The sequence below is a fragment of the Podarcis gaigeae genome (assembly GCF_964106915.1).
Source record: "Podarcis gaigeae genome assembly, chromosome: 11".
Taxonomy (NCBI): domain Eukaryota; kingdom Metazoa; phylum Chordata; class Lepidosauria; order Squamata; family Lacertidae; genus Podarcis; species Podarcis gaigeae.
In genome coordinates, this window is record NC_139687.1 from 55,807,430 (window position 1) to 55,831,277 (window position 23,848).

At 45.9% G+C, this 23,848-nt stretch overlaps 1 protein-coding gene and 1 long non-coding RNA gene across 2 annotated transcripts; both read left to right on the forward strand.

The window, feature by feature from the left end:
• Positions 1–105: 105 nt before the first annotated feature.
• Positions 106–20,118, forward strand: LOC310827231. The gene is made up of 4 exons (XR_014556238.1): positions 106–150; positions 3,090–3,149; positions 18,574–18,674; positions 19,993–20,118. It is a non-coding gene; the product is annotated as an uncharacterized lncRNA (long non-coding RNA).
• Positions 11,600–13,132, forward strand: LOC310827189 (peroxiredoxin-5, mitochondrial-like). The gene is made up of 2 exons (XM_083702989.1): positions 11,600–12,080; positions 12,675–13,132. The coding sequence occupies exons 1-2, from the start codon at positions 11,799–11,801 to the stop codon at positions 12,882–12,884; spliced, it is 492 nt and encodes a 163-aa protein (XP_083559115.1). The 5' UTR covers positions 11,600–11,798; the 3' UTR covers positions 12,885–13,132.
• Positions 20,119–23,848: the final 3,730 nt, after the last annotated feature.

Here is a 23,848-nt window from a genome sequence, read left to right on the forward strand (position 1 = left end):
TGTTCTCTTTCTCTCTCTCTCTCTTTCTCTTTTTGGACTCTGTTTCCATTATTGCGTCTGTGTGTGGAAGAGGAGTGCATGTTTCCCTATTCTGTCGTCGTTGAGGTCAGGAATGAGGAGGCGACTGGGGAGGCGGAATAAACTCCGAATGTCATGTTGCTCCTATTATTATCGTTACTATTAATAGTAATCAATAACAATAATAATATTAGTACGCCTGCACCCCAACCCTATTAATATGTATTTAGAACCATAGAGTTGTAGAGCTGGAAGGGAGGGGGGGTCATTCGGTCCAACCCCCTGCGGTGCAGGAATCTCAATCAGATCATACATGGCAAATGGCATCCATCCTCTGCTTTGAAACTTCTAAGGCAGGCGAGTTCATCATCTTAATAGAATCATAGAATCATAGAGTTGGAAGAGACCACAAGGGCCATCGAGTCCAACCCCCTGCCAAGCAGGAAACACCATCAGAGCACTCCTGACATATGGTTGTCAAGCCTCTGCTTAAAGACCTCCAAAGAAGGAGACTCCACCACACTCCTTGGCAGCAAATTCCACTGTCTTAAATGACTCTTATGCACGGTTCCCTGCCTGAGAGTAATAGCCCATGTCCTTCGTTTAGGGTAAAACGGGGAAGTTACTGGACCTTAGAAGGGAATGACCAGGCAACACAAGTCCAGTTCGTTTCCGAGCACAATTCAAAGTGCTGGTGCTGACCTTTAAAGCCCTAAATGGCCTCGGTCCAGTATACCTGGAGGAGCATCTCCACCCCCATGATTCTGCCCGGACACTGAGGTCCAGCGTCAAGGGCCTTCTGGCGGTTCCCCTGCTCATCCAGCCTCATCCAGCCTCTGCTTAAAAAACTGCAAGGAAGGAGAGTTCACCACCTTCTGAAGGAGACCGTTCCACCATTGAACAGCTCTTACTGTCAGAAAGTTCTTCCTGATGTTGAGCAGGAATTTCCTTTCTTGTAATTTGAAGCCTATCCTCCAAAGTAGGAGAACAGGACCCTCTTCTCATTGGGTCTAAACTACCATCATTCACAGAACACAGAAGAAGTGGAAACCCTGAATCTGTTCCATATCTGAAGGAGCGTCTCCACCCCCATCATTCTACCCGGACAGTGAGGTCCAGCGCTGAGGGCCTTCTGGCGGTTCCCTCGCTGCGAGAAGCCAAGTTACAGGGAACCAGGCAGAGGGCCTTCTCGGTAGTGCCGCCCGCCCTGTGGAACGTCCTCCCACCAGACGTCAAAGAGAACAACTACCAGACCTTTAGAAGACATCTGAAGGCAGCCCTGTTTAGGGAAGCTTCTAATGTTTGATGTATTCCGGTATTTTAATATTTTGTTGGAAGCCGCCCAGAGTGGCTGGGGAAACCCAGCCAGATGGGCGGGGTATAAAATCATCATCATTATCATCATCCTTGGGAACTGAACTCAGTGCAACTGTATTCCCAAAGTTCAGGAAGTAGAGGCAAACCCTGGTCCTCTCCATGTTTATTCATATGAGCAAATGCCACCGAGTTTGTCTAGGAACGTAAAACCAGAAGACTGCAAGACTTTGACGTACCCTGAACTGGGGAGGAACCCTCTTCAACCCAGGGGAACAAGAAGAAACCCCGATCCTACAGACACATTAACTCACGAGCATTTAACCGATCCAAAGGGTTCCCGATAAAATGGGACTTCCCAGTATGAAATGAGTCTCCGCAGGTGGCCCAATAGATCACTGCATCTGTGTGTTAACCAAAATGTTGGTAGTTCGAGCCTGCCTCAGAGAAGGCAATAGGCAGGATTCCTGCATTGGGGGTTGGACTAGATGACCCTCAGGGTCCCTTCCAGCTCTAAAATTCTTTGACTTTCCAGTAATTTGGCATTCACATAGGATCGTGCTCCACGTCTGTTGCCCTCCTGTTTTGATAAAATGGTGTTGTGAATCTCTATTTACCTTGATTATACATTATTATTATTATTATTATTATTATTTCTATACCGCCTTTCATCTGAAGATCACAGGGCGGTTTACAATATATAAACACAAACTTGCAAACCTTCGAAATAATAATTTTGTGCTACACTGAATAATGGTTCAGTGATCATTTAACAATGGGGAGCGAGGGAGGGGGCTGAAGTTCACATCCACAGTCGTCCTAGCCTGACGCCGAAGAACAACAGCTGGATCGCTGTCACGTGTATAATTTTAACTTTAACTCCCATATATTTCCTTCATCTGTACAGTTATTCCCCCTCCCCCCAATTAAAATGCAATACATTGATATATTGAGTGGGAGGCAGGGAATAAATTATACCATGCCCGCCTCACATAGGCCAGTAACATAAACAGACACCCCTTCCAAACGTATTGGGTTGAACGCCAAGTCCCACTGATTTTCAGTGAAAATCACTGCTAAGGACTTATGTCCTATTTTATTTTAATTTTTAAGCTCCTCATCTTCAGTGGAGGAAGCTAGACGGGATGAGCTCGCTTGCAGGAACCGGAGAATCCGGAGCCAAAGCGGATTTTCTGCTCAGGGTTGAAGCGGAGCCGACTCTTGGAACCGGCCGAGAGAGAGCTTCGGCTCAATCTCTTTATGGATCGCACCGCTGAATTCTCACACACACCCCACTCCCGCTCCCACCCCTGGACTGCCTTCTTCTCTGCGAGGTTTCCCTTCCTCCTGCGAGGAAGAGTGTGCGGGAGCCGGTGACGTCACCGTGCCCACTGGGTGTTCTCCTCTCGGTCCGCCCGAGAGTTCCGAGGCAGAGAGAGAGAAAGGGAGAGAGAGAAGCGTTCAGCAGAGCGCAGAGATTCAGCCTTTGCTTCTGGCAAAAGCAGGCGGACTGGGCGGACTTGGGGGTTGGAATCTCTGTTCCAGCGGCGGAGGCTAATAATTGACAAGCGCTTCAGTCCCGTCCGGGGTCCAGAGCGTCGTTTGGCGTCTGAGCGAAGAGGCTGCCTTTTTAATTGCGCTAGAGAGAAGCCGCCCGGGAGAGAGCGAGCGAGCGAGCGAGCGAGCGAGCGAATTCCTGCCCGCCTGGATGTAAAAGCCTGATGGTTTTCCGACGCTCAACCTCTCTCCTTTACCAGGAGGAGGACCCGCAAGATGTACGCGTGAGGAGGAGCAGCAGCAGCAGCCTGATTTAGGAGGTAAAGCGGGTTAGGGTGGCGCGAGGAGGGAGGGGGGCACTTGTGGGTCCGGCCGGGAGCTCCGAACGCGTGTTGTGAGCGCGCGGAGGTCGTAGCCCAGGCAACATTGTCCCTTGCGCGCGCGCACACACACAAACAAAAAGGACCCAAACCGAAACGGGTGAGACAATTTCCCGGGATCTCAATGGAGCCTCCATGTTCAGCGGCAGTTGAGTAGAAAATATTGGTGGGGGGGGGATCAACCACAGGCAAAGAGGAAAGACCTTCATGCCTTGCTTTTGAACGCTGCGTAAAGATCTGAGCCAAGAGAGCTTAGATTCCTAGACTTTGGTTTATCATAAGGATGGTTTGGTTTTGGTTCTTTAATCTATCTCCCCCCCAAAAATGGTCGTGTGAGTGTGTGTATCCGTGTTTATGTAAGGGCGCAAGGGAGGGTAGCAAGGAACATATAGTGGAGTGGCGCGTAAGAACCGTCTCCAAAGGCCACGATCGTAGGGCATTTATCCCGTAGTCCTTGTCCCTGCCGATTTACTCTTGAGTAAGTCCCTCTCAGTTTATGAGGGCTTTCTTCCACGTATGGGTTCATGAGTTCGCCGGCTTCAAAAGATCCCTCCAGATTAAGACAGAGAGTTGCCTTAGAGGTCAGGATCGGGATAAAAAGCAGCTCAGGGGAATACCTAAGAAGGAGAGGGGGGGGTCCGTGGCGAGGACGTTTCTCAGGACAGCGGGGACGGTTAAACCGCAAGAGGTGGAAGTCAGGAGAAGCCCAGTTTTAGCCCCTTCCTTGTGATGGAGAGAGAGGGGTGCCCGCTCTTTCCGCGGGATCCCGGTTCTTCCTTCTGCAAAGTCTCCAAGCGCGGAGGGCTGTGGAAACCGGTTTCGGCACATCGGAGCAACTCGGCTCCCAAGCTGCGTGCTAGATCCAGAGGGAAAGGTCTGCAAAGCGTCGTGTGTATTTCTTGAGAATTATTCACACCGGCAGCCAGGACTGTTGATCCACTACCAATCGCATCACGCACTTTTCTCATCGCTCCTTTCCTTCGCTTAGTTTCAATTCATTGGGAAGCGGAGGGAAGCGGAGGGAGTAGGATCGAAATCCTCTTTGAGGGTTTAAGAAGGGAAGGCGAGGGAAATGAGTTAGGGGGAGGTGGATGTCTTTGTAGTCCTAGAGGCGGAGGAGTTGGGATCCCACAGACGCTTTCCCTAGGGCGCTGGAGCTGCCTTTGGGGCGCTTAATCCGAAGCGACCCGCCCTTTGGAACCGATTTCAGGTAGTGTATCGCAGAAGAGCAAGTTAACCACGCACCCGCGCCTGAAGTCTGGTTAGATTCTTCTTGGCAGAATGATGGCCGGCGGCGAGGCTACTCCGGGGTAAGAGAGAGCTCACCCCGGGGTAGTTGGCCCACCGCGTGGGGAGAATATGCGCCGACCAAACTTCCAACCTCCAGGTTGCGATCTTGGACGCGAGAGAGACAATCCCGAGGTAAACACTTTAAGGACTCTATATAGGAGAAGAAAAAATGTGGATTTAAAAAACCTACCAAAAAACGCCAAAGCAGCGATCCACAAAACTGTTGTTTCGGGGCATTTGAAACCAGCACCCGAAGCAACCGGGGAAAGTTGGATATTGGAAGCCGGTTTCGGTCGAAATAGCTCGGCTGTTGGAGGCGGATCGGGCCCCCAAGATGCAACAGGAGTCCCCTCGGCTCAGACCGAGCACATTTTAGGTTGCAGTCCTATACTCTCTTACTCGTGAGTAAGTGACACTGAATTCAACGGGACTTGAGTAGACACGGAGAGCTTTGTGGCTTGGAAATCGCGCAGTAGAAACATTGTAGACCCACATGCACAGCTTCGCTGTTCCTGGATGTGGCTATTTTATTTCCTTCTTTTTCCCATTTTTTAAAAAATCTGCTTGCTCCGGCCTCGTTTGTCAGGGCTTATTATTTGCAGGCGTGGTCCCTTTTTGATGCCGTGTGTCCTATAATTTGGCAGAAAATCTCACCTCTTCTGAAAAGGCCAAGAAACGGTCCGCAAACCTCAAGGGAACGTAATAGCTAGTAGAAGGGACATTGCAGTAAGATTTAAAAATAAGTAATTATCAGTGAGCCCACGAAGAAATATTAGTGTACTGACAATCTCTGACCGACGTTCTTAAATTCCTGCGAATTCAGAATCGAAAGCAAGTTAGGTACTGGACTCGTCTAACAACCCAGGTTACCGGGATGTATTCTTCTTTACCTTTCCATTATCTTTGGTCCACTCTCCACTGTAACAATAGCCGCAGGTTCTTTTAAAACAATAAAGCGATTGGTTCTCAACGTTCACAGTGCAGTTTGGCAGATTTTCCATTTGCAAAAGACTCTTCCTGAAGTTGGGTGCGTTGTTGTTGTTGTTGTTGTTGTTGTTGTTGTTGTTGTTGTTGTTTTTAAAAGGCAATTGTAGCGCTGATGGTTTTAATAATAATAATAATTAAATACAAGGTTGTTAGAAGTATCAGTACGGATATTAGAAATCCACGTTAAGCAGGTTTCTAATTTCAATGTTCTTCAAGAAAAAGAATTGTGCTTTTCTTTGGCTCTCCAGAATGTTTGCAAAATGCCTTTTCAGCCTCTCTGTATATATTGTTCAGTGAGTCTGGGGAAAAGTTCTGTGTGTTTTAGGAACGTGCACACCCTTTGACTGATACATAGGTTTTAGTACAGACATTATTCTACAGATTTTATGAATCATGTTCCTTTGACGTTGCCTCTCTGGACTCTCAACCGTATAAATTAGACTGGCAGCCTTAAAGGACCTTGCTTACGCGTGTCTGTAATCATTTGATTTCTATATGCACTTAGATTTGACCCGTTCAGGTATGTTTAAACCCCTGAACGTGTGAATGGCCGGCCACAGAACGTGCCTTAAATGCAATGCTTCGTCAGTAGAGACGACCGAGTTTCCATTTTATAAATAGCTGAGGAGTTACTGAAGTGCAGAGAAATAGTGACATGCGCGCACCTCCCTTGCATCTGAACGTGTGAACTGTGTCAGTTGCGGGTGGCGGGCGGGGGTGGGGTGGAGGGACTGAATTTGAAGTCCTGTACTACGATATGGAAAATCCTAGCCCCCTGGACTTAGATCTCTGATTGCCCCCCCCCCCATGCCACCAAGTCATCCCATAATGGTGCCGCGAATAATATGCACGTCTGAATCAATCCGCTCCACAGATTGCAACGACAACGCTCTCCAAAACAGATTCTGAGGCTAAGCTCGCGTGAGATCTGACTCAAAGCCTGCTCTTTCTTCTGAACTGGAGTACACCGGGAGGTGGGGAGAGTATTTCCTCTTGCCATATCTAGCTTGAAATGGACCAGATACGAGGGAATCGCTTCCTTTTTACTGAATAAAGTGAGCGAACCAACTTCAAAACAACAGGAACAGTCCCTTAGGGATCCAGGGGGAACAGCTGATCTGGCCTGCTAAAGCGATCAATTAAAGCAGAGAATATATTGTCCCTTAATGTGGCACCTTCAGGGGAAATGCTTCGCTAATAACCTCCGTCTGAGACGGGTACATTTCCAGAGCAATCCTGCTCGTATCCACTCCGGAGTATCTGCACACTGAGTTCAATGTGACTTACTAGGACTGCAGCCTCAGTTGGGGAGCCCAACAGACAACTTCTTTTCAAACAGTGTATTTAAAAATCGAGGCGGTGGGGGTTTTTTATTAGCCTCACATTTGGATGATTTCACCCTCCTTTCTCCCTCCGCATCCCCAATGACGCACGCATTTCGTGCCCTACTTTATCGAGGTAGCCACGTCAATCCCCTTACGCTACTTTTTCAGTCATCTCCATCCGCCATCCCTTCCTCGGTGGAGAGGAGAAGACGGGCAAACCCCGGAGAATTCAGTAGGCATTGCAATATATACGTGCTCTTAGCTCAAGCTGAATTAAGGATTAAAATAATAATAATAATAATAAAATGGGGGGGTGGATATTTTAGCGCCGAATTACCTATTTTACAAGGTCAGGTGAAAGATACAATCCTAGACTTTAGTATATGAGAATGTAGGTGGGGGGCATATCTTTAAAAATTATTCTCAAATTGTAATTTATAAAATAGAGAAAACCAGAGCATTATGGAAAGGGTTGTGTTTTGACTTGTGGGGGACTGGATGATATTTTGGAAAAGAATTAATGAACAAATTCCTATGCCCCACAAATAACCCAGAGATGCATTTTAAATAAAAGGACACATTCTACTCATGTAAAAACACGGTGATTCCCGGACCGTCCGCAAGACGGATTTAGAAAGCGATTTGGTCAGATCCGCCCCCGGGCCTTAGTTTGCCTACCCATGTTCTATAGGGTAGGTGGGGTTCTAGCACCATGTAAGGCTTTGGCCCTCTGGCCCTGCTCCTCAATATCTGCTGCCTGAAGAGGCCCCCTCAGCCTGCCTAATGGCAGGGCCGGTCCCACATGTTTCAGCCTGAAACAAAGCTCAGTGGTGCCACCCCTGCTAAGGCCAACACTATTAAACGAGTTGTTTGCAGCAATCAGACACCAGTTTCTTAAATTTATCTATTTCACACACACACTCCTCCATGGTACTGACTGAACCAGGTTGGTTCACCCTACTGCACAGTTAAGGGATAGAAACTTGCTGAGAAAAGGAAACAGCTGGTAGGCATTGCTGAGATCCTGAATTCAGGCAGCTGTAGTTGAGATTCCTGCATTGCAGGGGGTTGGAATAGATGACCACTGAGGTCCCTTCCAACTCTACAATTCTATGATTCTAAATGCTGGGATGTGCACATGGTTGTTGGGGCTGTTGTTTTTTCTTGTGGTTCTTGTTAAACTGCAATTGGGTCATTCTTCTGAATAAAAGCATGCTTCGGACAGTGCTGTCACTAGGTTACTGTAAAAATAAGGAAAATTGTTTCACAGTTGAGCTGCGAGAATATATATATATATATATATATATGCTTTCGTAGATTTTCACGGGTACAGGAATGCAGGTTTTGGTGTCCTCGGGTGTCTTCCCGTGTAAAAGTTGGGGTGTCTAGGCGACGTTTCGACGAGGTCTCACTCGTCATCTTCAGGCTGGTGCTTTCGGCTTCTTGTTACTGGAACAGAGCGGGATCTCAATGTTTGAGTTCCTATAAATACTGTAGAGGGGGTGTGGTGTCTAGCCTCCAATGTTCTGGGCAGAGAGGAAGTTCCCAGGCTAGTGTGCCTTTTCTTCTTTTGTTCCTTAATTACTTGAGAGATACCTTGAGTGATTTCTTGAGTGATATCCTGAGTACCACTTAGGTGGGTCATTAGGTGTGGATTAGTGTGGATTAGTTGTATATATACATACATACAAACACAGAGAATATATTCAAAACAAAATAAAAAAATTCCTTCCAGTAGCACCTTAAAGACCAACTAAGTTAGTTCTAGGTATGAGCTTTCGTGTGCATGCATACTTCTTCAGATACCATGCACACGAAAGCTCATACCTAGAACTAACTTAGTTGGTCTTTAAGGTGCTACTGGAAGGCATTTTTTTATTTTGTTTTGACTATGGCAGACCAACACGGCTACCTATCTGTAACTGAAACAGAGAATATATGTGTATAATGAGAGGGAGGGACATCTGGGAAAATGATCACCATTCTGTGGTCATTTTTTATCCATCTGTTTTATTTGATATGCTATTAGTATTCTTATGGCTATTATTGCAGTGTTGTGTTTTTTATGTTTTAAACTCCTTTGCTGTGTTTTCTATGAATGTTTGGCTTATAAATATTTAAATGAGTGACAATAAATAAATAAATCCTCAAACAAGGATTTCTGAGTTCGTTCAGAATGAAGCAGTCCTCACATTCTGGGTCCAGGTCCTGTTTCCTAGAAGGAAAGTTCTCTCACTTGAGATCTGGAGACAGTGCAGTTCTGCAATTGTTCTCTGTGAAGTGGGACCCACAACTAAATGTTGCAGTTTGGGGCAGCGCCACCGGAGTTAGGGTGTTGTGGGAGATTCCTCGCAGGGCGATGAGCAAAGGGGGAGCAAAACAACAACAACATGAGTACCTACTTTAAAAAGATCCATTTTAAAAGCAGCTGTACCAAAAGGAATTATTGTGAAAATAATTTTTATCTTTTTTGGGGGGTGCCAATTTTTGTCCTTGCTCAGGGCGCCACATTACCAAAGTCCACCTCTGATGTGGGCTCCTGTGCAGGGTTGCAGCCAGACGAAACCACCTTCTTTCAGGATATTCCATTGCATTCTCCCTCTGCCACATGCTCTTGTTATTTCCCACTTCTGCATTTAGCCAGCCTTCCATGGGCCCAGAGCATGCTCAGTCATCAACAAGCTGTTTGGGCTTGAGTTGCTCCACGTGGATTTTATCTGCTAAAGCATGCTAACCTCTCCTCTGTGTGTGTGTGTGTGTGTGTGTGCATTGCAGAAGCACCTGGCCTGGTGCGGTGAAGCCGGCAATACAGTCGGGAGGTCGGGGCCCTGCAGGCACGCCAGCGGATGTTGCTGCTTTGGCTGCATCTACATTGAGATGTGAGTGGCACTGTGGTCTAAACCACTGAGCCTAGGGCTTGCCGATCAGAAGGTCGGTGGTTCGAATCCCCGCAATGGGGTGAGCTCCTGTTGTTCGGTCTCTGCTCCTGCCCACCTAGCAGTTCGAAAGCGCAAGTAGATAAATAGGTACCGCTCTGGCAGGAAGGTAAACAGCGTTTCCGTGCGCTCCTCTGGTTCGCCAGAAGCAGCTTAGTCATGCTGGCCACATGACCCGGAAGCTGTCTGTGGACAAATGCCAGCTCTCTTGGCCTATAGAGCAAGATGAGCGCTGCAACCCCAGAGTCGTCCACAACTGGGCCTAATGGTCAGGGGTACCTTTACCTTTACCTTAACCTTTACATTGAGAGAACTGAGCTTGCTTCTTATATGGCTGGTTCACACGTTGAAGCCACCGCTTGATACTACAGTCAATGAGTTGTTTGCATGTAGGTATGAGCTGCATTTCAATTTAACATTTGTGGGGGTCTAGCAGTCCCTATGGTTGGGCAGAGCCACTCACCTGGCACTGGTGTTGCTGCTGGTTACCTGGACAGTTTTGGGGCAGGGAGGTGGCGAGGTCAAGGCTGTGCCAATGCATCAGTGGAGCCAGTCCAGGACTCCCACCAGGAAGTCACAGCCTTGCCAGCCCCTTTTTTCACCCTAGCCTCGTCCAGATGAGCTGGTCTTGGGAGGGAAGCCCCATAACTCCACCCCCAACACCATCACTACTGATTTGGTCCATTAGCCTGTTCACACTCCTCCATCTTTTCCACTTGGTTTTTTTCATCACTTGACGACTTAACGGTTGACAACCTGCAGCTGAACATGTGAAGTGACTCATTTTGTGTCTGCTGTGGATATATGGACCAATCTGTGGAGATTGGTAATGAAACATTCTCTCTTTCACACACACACACACACACACACACACACACACACACGTCATTGGTACTTGACATTCAAGCAATGCACACGCACCATATTTTTCGCTCCATAAGACGCACCTGATCATAAGACGCATCTAGTTTTTAGAGGAGGAAAACAAGAAAAAAAGATTCTGAACGAAACAGTGGATGTATGATTTTTGTGGTTCATGCTGTGGCCACAGACATGATATGTGATTTGACAGTGAGTTTGGGGTAGCCCAATGCAAAAATCCTGAGAATCCTTGCTTTGTAACCATGTTTTTGCGCCATTGCGGTCCCACGAAACAGTGGGTGTGTGATTTTTTTGGTGCAAGCTATAGCCATGGACATGCTATGTGATCTGATGGTGAATTTGGGGTGACCCAATGCAAAAATCTTGAGGATCCATGTGCTTTTACCTCCTCCCTCCCAGGCAGCCTCCTTTATCTCTAGAGTCCCTTATCTCCCTCCCGATCGCTTGCCAATCAGCTGTTCAGTGGCTTTGTTTCAACACCCTCTTCCCTCTTTCTAAAAATAAAAGCACGGTCTGCTTTTTGCCCCTGGGCAATTTGGTTCCAGGGACCATGCATTCGCTCCATAAGACACACAGACATTTCCCCTTACTTTTTAGGAGGAAGAAAGTGCGTCTTATGGAGAAAAAAATACGGTATATATGTAAAGGCCTTAGTGAACTGGTTGGGATCAAAACCTATTCTTGGGAATACTCTCTGTGTGAGAGCCAGTTTGGCAGAGCTGGCGCCATTTTGCTGCATGGTGCAAGGGAAAAGGTGCAAGGGTTATGGCGACTCGGGGACAGAGAAGCTGCTTTGCATGCAGAAGGTCTTAGGTTCAGCCCCCAGGATCTCTAGGAATGTCCCCTCTCTGAAACCCTGGAGAGCTACTGCCAGTCAATGTAAATGGCATTGAGCTTGATGGAGCAATGGTCTGACTTGTATAAGGCAGCTGTCCTGGTTCCACTCAAAACCCAAAGGCAGAGGCACAACTTGAAGGAGGAGGACTTCAAAGGGCCGGGGTTGCAGTGGCAGCTGTCACTCCCGCGATTTCCATGGCAACGAGGTGGAAAGGGGCGGAGGTGCTGGGCTGGCTGAGTCGCTGCGGGGAGCAACTTCAGGCTCCCCTCTTGGAAAGGGTTGGGCAGCAGCAGGGATCGTTCAGCAGGCCTTTGCAACCGAAGCACCAGCCATGGCGGCCCTCAAGGCTGGAGACAAGCTGCCCAGTGTGGAGGTCTACAAGGGTGACCCTGGCAACAAGGTGAACGTGGTGAGCCTCTTCACAGGCAAGAAGGGGATCTTGTTTGGGGTGCCTGGTGCGTTCACTACAGGTTGTTCAAAAACCCACCTCCCAGGCTATGTGGAGAAGGCAGGGCAGCTGAAGGGCAAAGGAGTGGAGGTCATCGCCTGCTTGTCTGTCAATGCCGCCTTCGTCATGAGTGAGTGGGGAAAGGCTCACAAAGCCGAGGGAAAGGTCCGGATGTTTTGTTGTTGTTTTTTCAAAAAAAATATTTGTTTTCACAATATTATAAACAAACAAACAAACACACAAGACAAACAAACATAAATCATAGACTTATTGAAAATTACACTTATTAACTTTGTTAAGTGACTTCCTCGCTTCCCCTTGGTTGAATTTCATTGCATGTCCTTTTAACGGTTTTCCAAATCCCAATTCTTATGAAATTTAACTTAAACATTAACATCCTTAAATGTTCACCTTATGGAATTAAGCATATTAATTCATCACTTAACATAAATAAAATCCTAAGCCAATTAAGTATCTGCAAGCTATTTTCAATTAATTTAACTTAACAAATTTAACTAGATAATCATTAAATTTATTCCACTCTTCCTGATACTCCTCCTCCTCCTGGTCGCGGACTCTTCCGGTCAGGTCGGCTAGCTCCGAAAAATCCATCATCTTCACCTGCCATTCTTCTATCGTTGGTAATTCTTGGGTTTTCCACTTTTTAGCTAACAAAATACGAACAGCAGTTGTGGCATACAAAAATAATTTTACATCTTTCTTGGGCAATTCCAAACCTGTTATTCCAAGAAGGGAAAGGTCCGGATGTTGGCTGATCCCACAGGAGTATATGGGAAGGCTACAAACCTGTTGCTGGACAAAGAGCCACTCTGGGGACTTTTTGGGACCCAACGATCCAAACGGTTCTCTTTGGTAGTCCAAGATGGTGTGGTGAAGGCCCTCAACATAGAAGAAGATGGCACACGCCTCACCTGCAGTTTGGCCAACAACATCCTATCTCAGCTCTGAGACCTGGGACACCGTGGTTGTTAACCTGTCTCCTAAACCCTGACAGCAAGAGACGCACAAAACCACCCACCCTCACCTGGTTCTTACTATGCAGAAGGGATGGTGGGCTGATTTATTTCCCCCTCACAGCTTCTAGGATTTGGCCTTTACAAGGGCAGGGATATGTATGTCTGTAGCTGCTTTGAATCCCTTCTCTGTCTTGACTCCGTTATCTTGGACATTATTGCCTGAAATAAAAATTATACTGGGGGGGGGACCACAGAGGCAGAAGGTGTTACTTGTAAGAAAGAGATCTTTATTCAGGCAACTCACGATACAGGCTCAGCAGGAGGCACAGGGCTTAGGAGTCACAGTTCAGGAGTTTAGGAGCAGAGCGATAAGTTCAGAACTGGACAGAAGCAATGAAGATGTCCAAACAAGTTCACCCACCCCTCCTGCCTAGCTTAGAAAGATGAAGTATGGCATGCTCAGGTGTGAGACTCTCTTGACATTGTGGGAATGTCAAGCTTACAAGCACACACTTTATTGGGTGGTTCTGCTCCCATCTGTGAAAGCAGAGTCTAGTTCTAGCCAACAAGGTTGCATCCTACTGCTCAGACTCTAGTTCAGTCATTGTGGCTTCCTGATCAGCCCTTCCCAGCCAGCATTGAGGCTCTCCACTCCACAGAAGGGTTGGAGGGGAGAGCCAGAATCCCTGCTCCCTGCTCCAAAGCAACTGAAGCTGGGATAGAAAAGGGAGACCCTGAAGAGCAAGTGCCGGTCAAATTAGACGATGCTGAGTTAGAGAGACCAATGGCCTGACTCACTTTGTGTGTGCTTGTCAGGAATGTCCCGACAATAAGGGACTGGTGTAACAAGCTACAGGAATTTGCTGAAATGGCGCAGTTGACAAATAGCCTGAGAGGCAATTCAAAACAAAAAAATATGGAAAAGTGGGATAGATATAAGATATATGTTCAAAAAATACAGTGAATGTTCGCTATCTATGCTAGCATTCAATTGACGTTGGAGAGAGACTGCGTTGAGAAATTAAGACCAAGGGTACATATTGATATAGGAATGTATTAGATAAACTGTAAAGAAATATACAATAATATTTCATTTGTAAAAAAGGAATATACAACAGGATAGACAGGAAGTCCAAAGTGTTGCTACATATATGATTTTGGAATAGTTTTTTGTCCTTTCTTTCTTTCTTTCTTTCTTTCTTTCTTTCTTTCTTTTAGTATATAAACTTTGTGTACATGTTGAAAATTATAGTATAATAAGCCTTGTGATGTAATATGAGAATGTTTACTGAGGTAGCATAAGAACTTTAATAAATAAATAACATTAAAAAAAGGAATGTCTATTGGTGGTCCAGATCTGCCCCCTCCAAAATAACATTAATCTGGTCTCCAGTAGTAGTAGCCAATTTCATGCACAGTCATTGAAAATTTGGCTCACAAGTCCATTTTCTAAGCAGGGGAAGTGGTGAGTTTCCATTTGCATTTCATTCACTTTTATGAATCATATCACCATCTCATGAGCTGTCTGGAAAGGCAACAGCCAATCAACTCTTTCTTGCTGTTTTCCTTCTTGCTGAAATCCTTCTTTGCGAATTTACTGAAAGGCAAATTCATACATGCGGAAATGAAATGAATCACACTGTCAGTCGCTGGCCCCAGTCACGGCCACCTCTTAGCGCATTACCTCAAAGCATCTAAAAGCATGTGTCCTGGTTAGGCCATCAGCTATTTTATATAGCCTGGGCATCAGTGGAAGGATTTGATTGTCTTTGCCCGCAGACGAGGGTTCTGCAACTCTGCAAATTAAAGGGCAAATCTATTAATTTAGGGATCACCAACATGGCACTGGTGGTTGCAGAGGTACCCTTGAGGCCTCTGAGACCCCCACTTACTGTAGGGTTACCAGACCTCCCCATTTCCCAAGGACAGCCCCTGGATTTGCAAATAATTCTCCGGACAAATTCCATCCCCGGAATATCCCCAGATTTCATCTAATGTCCCCAGGAAACGCAGCAGTGGCACTCTCAACAGCCCAGAGCAGTTGGCTCTGGCTGGCTTCAGGAGCTGCTCAGAAGTCCCCATATGATGGTGGTGCAGAGGCTCTAAGATGCAGCTTCTGGGCTGCCTCCACCTTCCCTGACCCCAGCAACTCAGCTGCGAAGGGAAGCTTCATGCTGCCTATCGGAGCAGCCTCCCAACTCTTACTTGCGTGTAAGCAGGAGCAGGGTGAGGATCTCTCAGTTAGGCAATGGGAAGCCTCCCTTCCCAGCTGAGGGATCCCTGCCCCCTCCCGCTTGCACGTAGGTAGGAATGGGATAGGGGCTGCTCTGATGGGAAGGGAGGCATCGCGCTGCCCGAGCCTCGCTGCCGCCACTGCTCTCAGCCCTCCAACTCCACCTTCCATGCCTGACCCACCGCGCACCGCTTCCCCACCACCACCACCACCACTGAAGAACCAATAACTCAGGGGCTGCCCAGGCTCATGGAGAGAGGAGATAGAAGCCTCGGAGGAAGGGGAAACATGGTGGTTGAGGTCAAGGCAGCAGCCACCCCTCTGCCACCGCCATCGCTGCAGCATCAATGTCCCAAATGTGTATAGAATCATAGAATCATAGAGTTGGAAGAGTCCAACCCCCTGCCAAGCAGGAAACACCATCAGAGCACTCCTGTCATATGGTTGTCAAGCCTCTGCTTAAAGACCTCCAAAGAAGGAGACTCCACCACACTCCTTGGCAGCAAATTCCACTGTCGAACAGCTCTTACTGTCAGGAAGTTCTTCCTAATGTTTAGGTGGAATCTTCTTTCTTGTAGTTTGGATCCATTGCTCCGTGTCCACTTCTCTGGAGCAGCAGAAAACAACCTTTCTCCCTCCTCTATGTGGCATCCTTTTATATATTTGAACATGGCTATCATATCACCCCTTAACCTCCTCTTCTCCAGGCTAAACATGCCCAGCTCCCTTAGCCGTTCCTCATAAGACATCGTTTCCAGGCCTTTGACCATTTTGCTTGCCCTCCTCTGGACATGTTCTAGTTTGTCAGTGTCCTTCTTGAACTGTGGTGCCCAAAACTGGACACAGTACTCCAGGTGAGGTCTGACCAGAGCAGAATACAGTGGCACTATTACTTCCCTTGATCTAGATGCTATACTCCTATTGATGCAGCCCAGAATTGCATTGGCTTTTTTAGCTGCCGCGTCACACTGTTGGCTCATGTCAAGTTTGTGGTCAACCAAGACTCCTAGATCCTTTTCACATGTACTGCTCTCAAGCCAGGTGTCACCCATCTTGTATTTGTGCCTCTCATTTTTTTTTGCCCAAGTGCAATACTTTACATTTCTCCCTGTTAAAATTCATCTTGTTTGTTTTGGCCCAGTTCTCTAATCTGTCAAGGTCGTTTTGAAGTGTGATCCTGTCCTCTGGGGTGTTAGCCACCCCTTCCAGTTTGGTGTCATCTGCAAATTTGATCAGGATGCCCTTGAGTCCATCATCCAAGTCGTTGATAAAGATGTTGAATAAGACCGGGCTCAAGACAGAACCCTGTGTCACCCCACTAGTCACTCTTCTCCAGGATGAAGAGGAACCATTGATGAGCACCCTTTGGGTTCGGTGTAGTATGTATGTATGTATGTATGTATGTATGTATGTATAGTGTCCCCAGATTCAATGAAAAAAATCTGGTAACCTTAACTTACTGCCTTCATCTGGTCAGTGAAAGTGGTTACCATTTTCTGTCTTGAAAAGAACATAGAGCTGAAAGAGAAAGTTGGACGTCTGAAACCCTTTCCCACTTCCTCTTTTGGGTCTACATCGTTTTTCGAGGCTCAGATTAGCTCTGCTAGATTTGACATTTACTCAGATCCCTTGGGGAAATGAAATGTGTGCATGCCCAATTTCCTTTCCGTGTCTGATCTGGAGAGGGAGAAGGGAAAAAGGACAGCGAGTCCAGAATCAAGGAGTGAAAGTCATTCCACATGCAGCAATCTCAATGAAAAGAGCAATATCTCCAAGAATATGCATCAATTGCCAAAACTGCCTGGTTAAATTTAAAGAAAGGTGTGTGTGTGTGTCCCCTGAGTGAACATATATTTCCACAAGAGGGATGTGTTGTGTAGTTTCCTGACATTGGGTTTGTGCTTGGGTATGGCTGCACAGCAGACAGAAATTTATCCGATGCCCCTTTTTCCATGCCAGGAAATGCTGCAGCTGCTGAATTTCAGCCAAGAAAAGTAGTATCTAAGGGGAAAGACAGGCATGGCGTGGTAGAGTGATAAGTGCTGTACCAATAAGATCCAGGAAGCCAGAGATATGTATGTCCCCCATCAGTGTCTTGACTTCATTTGATGGTAGTACAGTGGTGTCTTGGTTCTCAAATGCCTTGGTACTCAAACAACTTGGAACCCAAACACTGTAAACCCGGAAGTAAATGTTCCGGTCTGTGAACTTTTTTCAGAAGCTGAACGTGCTCCGTTTTGAGTGCCACACTTCCGTTTTGAGCGTTACGCTGGGGCCTGTCTGTTTTTGCTATTTATTTTGCCTTTTTGTTTTTGCGGCTCTTTTTCATTTGTTTTTGTGACTGTATGGAACCCAGTTCAGCTACTGGTTGGTTGGTTGGTCGTGTAGCTGCAGGACATTGTTTATTGCTATCATTTTATGGATCAGTGGTCTCGTTAGATAGTGAAATTCATGTTAACTTGCTCTTTTAGGGGTTGTTTTTAAAAGTCTGGAACGGATTAATCCATTTTGCATTACTTTCTATGGGAAAGTGCGCCTTGGTTCTAGAATGCTTTGGTTTTGGAACGGACTTCCTGAACGGATTAAGTTTGAGAACCAAGGTACTACTGTAATAGTATTTAAGACTAGTCTTTCCTAGTGCTCAAGGAGTCCCACCAAACAATTTGAGGGGGAGGACAATATTACAAGAAAACCAACAACTTCATTTACAAATAAGTTTAAATGACTGCGAGACTTCCATATGGGCACATACGCTTCCTTCTCCTTTAAAATCATCAAATAGATCCCAGATTACTAGATGGAACTGGCCATTTTTGGCTGTAGAAGAGAGAGTCCACACAATTTGCCTAATGGTAGGGTTGCCCTTTATTGCTCAGTAATCTCCCAGACCTTCAATGTCCATTGCTTTGTACCTTTGGGAGGGGTAGGCAAAACGAGTTGAGATAAGTGAAAATTAATGGAACCCAGAGAAAGAGTCTTTAAAGCATCTTCTGGTACTGACTCACTGCACTCAGAAGAGCATATCCTGAGGTCACTGTTTCCACCCACAATCCCTCTTGTGATGTAAGACCTTTGCTGGTTAATGCATAGCTAGGTTATTGAATTGTTGCTGATGTCAGTATTTTGTATTGCTGCTGTTATCTAGCATTTTATGCAGACCAAACCTACGTATCTGTGTATACTCAGATGTGAGCTGCACTAGGTTCTATACTGGGCTGCTTTCTACTGGGTAAAAATGCCTAGGATTTCAGCCTCGGGCTGCAACCCAGCTTCCTGGGCATAAGCCCAGCTGAATTGGCAGGACTTATGCATTTCTGAGTAAAAATGTGCAGAATTGTGTTCTTGACACATTTACAGTGTTATAGGGTGGTGTTCCTATTTTAGGAATACACACTTTTCAAACACACTTTGTCTGTGTGTGTGTGTGTGTGTGTTTTTATTTTTGTAGTGTAACTTGCTTAGAACACAAGAAGGCAGGATGCGAAGAAAAGGAGTCAGAAATAAAAACTGTCAGCAGCACAACCAGACAATTTCAGCACCCAAACACCTGTAAAAGCACATCATTATTTTTATTGCTATTTATTACTTGTATTCTACTTTTCTCGTCCAGAACACCCAAAGGGCCTTGCAAAAGGATTTAAAAATGGACAGTAAAAATGCACAATTTTTGAATGAGCTACAGCAATTTGGAGAAGGCTGTAGCTTTGTGGCAGAGTGGGTTCAAAAGCTCCCAGGTCCAATCCCTGGCTTATCAAGGGAGGGTTGCAAACTTGTAGCATTCTGCATGTTGTTGGACTCCAACTCCCACAAACCCCAGCCAGCATGGCCCAGTGGTCAAAGAGGCTAGGAGATGAAGGCCAACAACATCCACAGGTTCCCCATTCCTGCCCCAAAGCCGGTGGTAGTCAGTGTGAAATAATGAGCTAAATGGATGAATGACACGACTCAGGACAAATTAGCTTCCTATATTTTTAAGCAAGGCAGCAAATTAAAAACATAAAATAGCAGCGCTCAAATGTCACATCAATTAAAATGGACCATTTTTAAAAAGGCTATTCGATGGTTAGATACATAGAGCCTCTTGAGTTAAAGAGGGTTTTTTCAAATGCATGGGGGGAAAGAGGTCAGAAGATCTTCAATGGAAAGTCACCCTACATTTTGCTTCTAAAGCTCCGCTTTGAGGAGCTGATTCCAAAATCTTAGAACTACAGCAGAAATGTCTCTGCTCCACCCAGTATGGCAGGTGGTAGATTTTGCTATCCGTATAGAAAGTGCTTGAGAATTCTTGTTTTATTTTCAGCAAAAAAATAAACTTCTCCCTTCCTCTCATTTATTTATTTTTTTGCAAGACGGGTAGCAAAAGAGTTGTGCAAACATCCAGATTCTACCCACTTTATCAATGCATGTTTATGTGTGCTGATTATGCTACTACAGCCAACATTTTATTTATCTGTGATATTTTTAGGCTGTCCTTGAATGTGTATTTCTGGGGCAGCGTGGACAGCCAAAAATCTAATCAACCAAGTCAGTGTATGAAATATCTATGAAACTTAGGCAATGTGACATAAACATAGAATGAATGAATAAATTATAAGAGAAGAAAACATCTTAAGCTTCAACTTTTGAAAGCATAGCAAAGAAAAAGGTCTTGCTGGGGAGCCTCCAGATGTTGCTTTTGTTGTGCATTTGTGATTATTTGCGCTCATGATGGTTATATGCGATCCCATTTTCAACTCTGCAAAAGACACCCTCAGCTTGCAGAGAGTATAGGCAGATACTGTATAACTGCATAAGAAAGGTAGATAGAGATGAACCTTCAAGCTTCCTAGACTGTTTTTCCTGTGCTGACCTATTGATCTTTCTTCAGGGTTAGACTGATACTCTCAGGGTTGCTGACCTCATTTCCTACTTCCTTCTTCATCCTTACCTTGGGAAATGTGATCTCCTTGTGTGTTTCTCCTATGCATGTGAAAGAGCAAATATAACTCTAAGGCCTTGCCTATCAAGTACCGTATTTATTTCCTGCAATAAATGTAGATTTCTTGCTTTCCTCAACTCAGAGCATATATCCATGCTCCTCCATCAGGGATCCAGTGTTCTTTCTTTTCAGCTTGTCTGTGCCTGTTAACTCCAAACACACAACACATCCCGCCTCATGTGCAGTCAGTGACTGTCTTGTAACTTCCTGCTGAAATCCTGTAACTTTTTAAATTGCAACTTTGGTTGGTTGGTTTTTCTGCTGCTTTTATATAGGGCACAAGAGTGTCCTTCCAGAGGGCAGTAGCAATGGGGAAGTATCACAGAGCATCGAATAAGCAGAATGACCTGTGGGTGGTCCGGTCTACATCTACCACTAATGCACTATTATTGTGTCAATTACGTGTCCCAGAACTCACGCACACAACAATCTGGAGAGATGTCTCTGGAAGGATGGTGGGGAAGGAATCACACAGCTATCATACAGGAGTGTGTTTTAGAATGATGTAGAGCATGGGCAGGCAAATTAAGGCCCAGGGGCCGGATCCAGCCCAATCGCCTTCTCAATCCGGCCCGCGAACGGTCCAGGAATCAGCATGTTTTCACATGAGTAGAATGTGTCCTTTTATTTAAAATGCATCTCTGGGTTATTTGTAGGGCCTGCCTGGTGTTTTTACATGAGAAGAATGTGTGCTTTTATTTAAAATGCATCTCTGGGTTATTTGTGGGGCATAGGAATTCATTCATTTCCCCCAAAAAAATATAGTCCGGCCCCCCACAAGGTCTGAGGGACAGTGGACCGGCCCCCTGCTGAAAAAGTTTGCTGACCCCTGGTGTAGAGGCTAGACGGATGTAGATGTTACCCTTTGGTACAGTACACTGGTTTCTAGGCACACTCGTTTCTAGGCATTGTCAGAGTTCACGGATATGTTTCAAGCTGGCAAAAATGCTCAAGGATGGTTCAAAGCAGGGTGAGTGAGAAGTGCAATCTGGGGAGAGGTCTGAGGTGTGTGTTGTGTGCACATTTGGCCAATGGGCCTGAGGTAACCCATCCCTGGCATAGAAGAAAAAACTGGGCCTGTTCTGACCATAACATACAAACGTCTTCCCTTCTCTGAGAGCCAGTGTGGTGTAGTGGTTAAGAGCGGTAGACTCATAATCTGGGGAACCGGGTTCGCGTCTCCACTCCTCCACATGCAGCTGCTGGGTGACCTTGGGCCAGTCACACTTCTCTGAAGTCTCTCAGCCCCACTCACCTCACAGAGTGTTTGTTGTGGGGGAGGAAGGGAAAGGAGAATGTTAGCCGCTTTGAGACTCCTTCGGGTAGTGATAAAGCGGGATATCAAATCCAAACTCCTCTTCTTCTTCTGGGACTGTGGGGAAGGCATCAGTGATAGATGGCAGGCTTGGAATGCTGTGCTGGTATTTTTTTTAAAGGCCTTCTGAGTGCACAAAGCACATCCTATAATTTTGCTCCTTGCTCCCTACAGCACCCCTGTGAGGCAGGCTTGTGTTATCAGTCCCATATTGCAGATTGAGACTGAGAGTTTGTGCTTTCCTGAGGCTACAAAGTGCATTTGTGGCAGATGGGAGATTTGAGCCAAGGCCTTGCTGATTCATAACTCCGTTGTTTAGCCACAACCCTACCCTAACTCTGCTGCAGCCTCAATAGCGTTTATTTTATTTTTACTTGTAAGGAGAAATTGGTTTCCAGACTTGTTTCTTTGTTCTAGAGCTCAGGCTGGTCAGAAAGCAGATTAGTATCTAACGCTAGATCTCCCTGCGATTTTCAGTAGGTCAGTAAGAGTTTCTGAATCCTAATTGTTTAACTGTAGCAAAAATATGAAACCCCTTTTCTAAATTAGTTTTGCTAAAAGGAAGAAAGTTTGGGGAGTGGGTCATTTCTGGTGAAAGGACCGTGTGCTCAGTTTAGCTACTGAAAACATGTTCCCAGACTGAGCAGTTTCCCAATAGGTACTTAGTCCCTTAATTCTGTAGCTATTAATCCACTTTCTGGAAAGCGACATGGTTTGTGAGGTGACAATGGAGAAGTCTCAAGCTGGCTGTGGCATCGTGAGATGGTAGGAAGTATCTGTCTGTTTGTCCGATAGATAACATACTGCTAGTTCTGGTAGAAACAAGGAGGGAAGTCGCAAGGAATGGGATTTATCAGCTCATCCTTAAAGACATAGTGCACTAAGCCTGGAGTCAAACATTGGCCTAGTTCTCACTGCAGTGGTAGTTCTGGGATGTACCGCTTCACACTGCAGGTGCCAGAATACACCTCTGTACAAAGCAATTCTCTGAGCCAGCTAGAATTCTTCTCCCAGATTTTTTTTTTTTGGGGGGGGGGACTGGAGAGATATGGTGGAGCATTCAATCTGTGAGTTTTGACTTGTAGCCTGAAGTGGTATAGCCCTGATACAAGTTCATCACCTTGGAGTGAACTGCCGAGCATTGGTGGTCATTATGATCAACTACCCACCCAATGAAAATTACTTATTAATTGCAGCAATTCTACAATTTTGTGTGAGGTTAGATTTGGTACAGGGTAGTGTCTGTGTTTTTTCCTTTTTCAAAGACCTTATGATTTAGCGAAAAAGCTGAAAAAGTTATGGGTGATGGCAAAATGCCTTTCTGACACCGAAAGAACATTTAACAGGCCAAAGCAGTCGCTAAGAGGCCATCTTCAAGATTTTGTTTTCATGCACCATGTTATTACAGGAACGTGCCACCTTCAGAAGAACCTCAGAAAAGAACGAGGGGAGTCCCTTGTTTGTCAGAGGGGTAGCTGGGTAGATTTTCCAGTGCTAGGGGCAAGGGGCAGGCTTCCATGCCCTGCATAATTATTTTCCTGCACCTGGGATTAACAGAAGGAAGGTGTCATTCTCTGCAGTTTGGGTGGGACATGCACCCTCGGAAACATGCCATACATTTGTTGGTCTTCATTGTGCCTTAAGGCTCTGTGTCGTTTTGTTTCAACAAGCTAGCAAGACCTCTCTTCTCAAAAGTGTTACCAGCCTGAAGTTATAGTTTTAGACACACTTGCCTAAGAATCAGGCTCCCTGAATAAAGCAATCAGACTCATTCCTCCTGAGCAAGTGGACACAGGGTTGGCTGCACATCCTTTTCACCAGCAGATTCATCAAGGTGCAAAGTCGGCTTTTGCACATCCACTCACACATAAGCCCTGCTGAGTTCCATGGGGCTTACTCAGAGGTACCAGAGAGTAAGTCCCATTGAGTTCAGCAGGTCCTACTTTTGAGTAAACCTATAGGGTTTCTGATACACAGCTGCATTTATATGCCCATGCGCGCGCACAAATATGGGAGTAAATCCCATTGAATCTTTTGCATCTTCCTCCTGAGTAAAAGTGTCACAGGGTCCAGCTGCGCAGCCTTAACTGGGAATGGTGGAAAGGCCAACTTTAATGCCCTAAGTCGTTTTTTACTCAACAGGGCAGTAAACAAGGGACTCTTTCTTTTCCGAGGTTCTTCTGAAGGTGCTACATTCCTGTAATAATATGGTGCATGAAAACAAAATCTTGAAGATGGCCTCTTAAGCAACTGCTTTTGCCTGTTAAATGTTCTTTCAGTGTCAAAAAGGCACCTATATTGAGGTTCTGATCACTTAATTAAAGCCCAAGCGATTTAGAGGGCAGACGGTGCATCCGCTTAGCCGCTTGATGGCGCTAGTCCTCATGGCCTGCTCTCTTTTCTCTCTCCTCCACAGCTTGCTGGGGAGCC

Coding starts and splice junctions, on each gene's coding strand:
- LOC310827189 (XM_083702989.1), top strand. CDS start 11,799: ATGGCGGCCCTCAAGGCTGGAGACAAGCTGCCCAGTGTGGAGGTCTAC. Junction 12,081..12,674: donor CTCACAAAGCCGAGGGAAAG/GTCCGGATGTTT, acceptor AAGAAGGGAAAG/GTCCGGATGTTGGCTGATCC.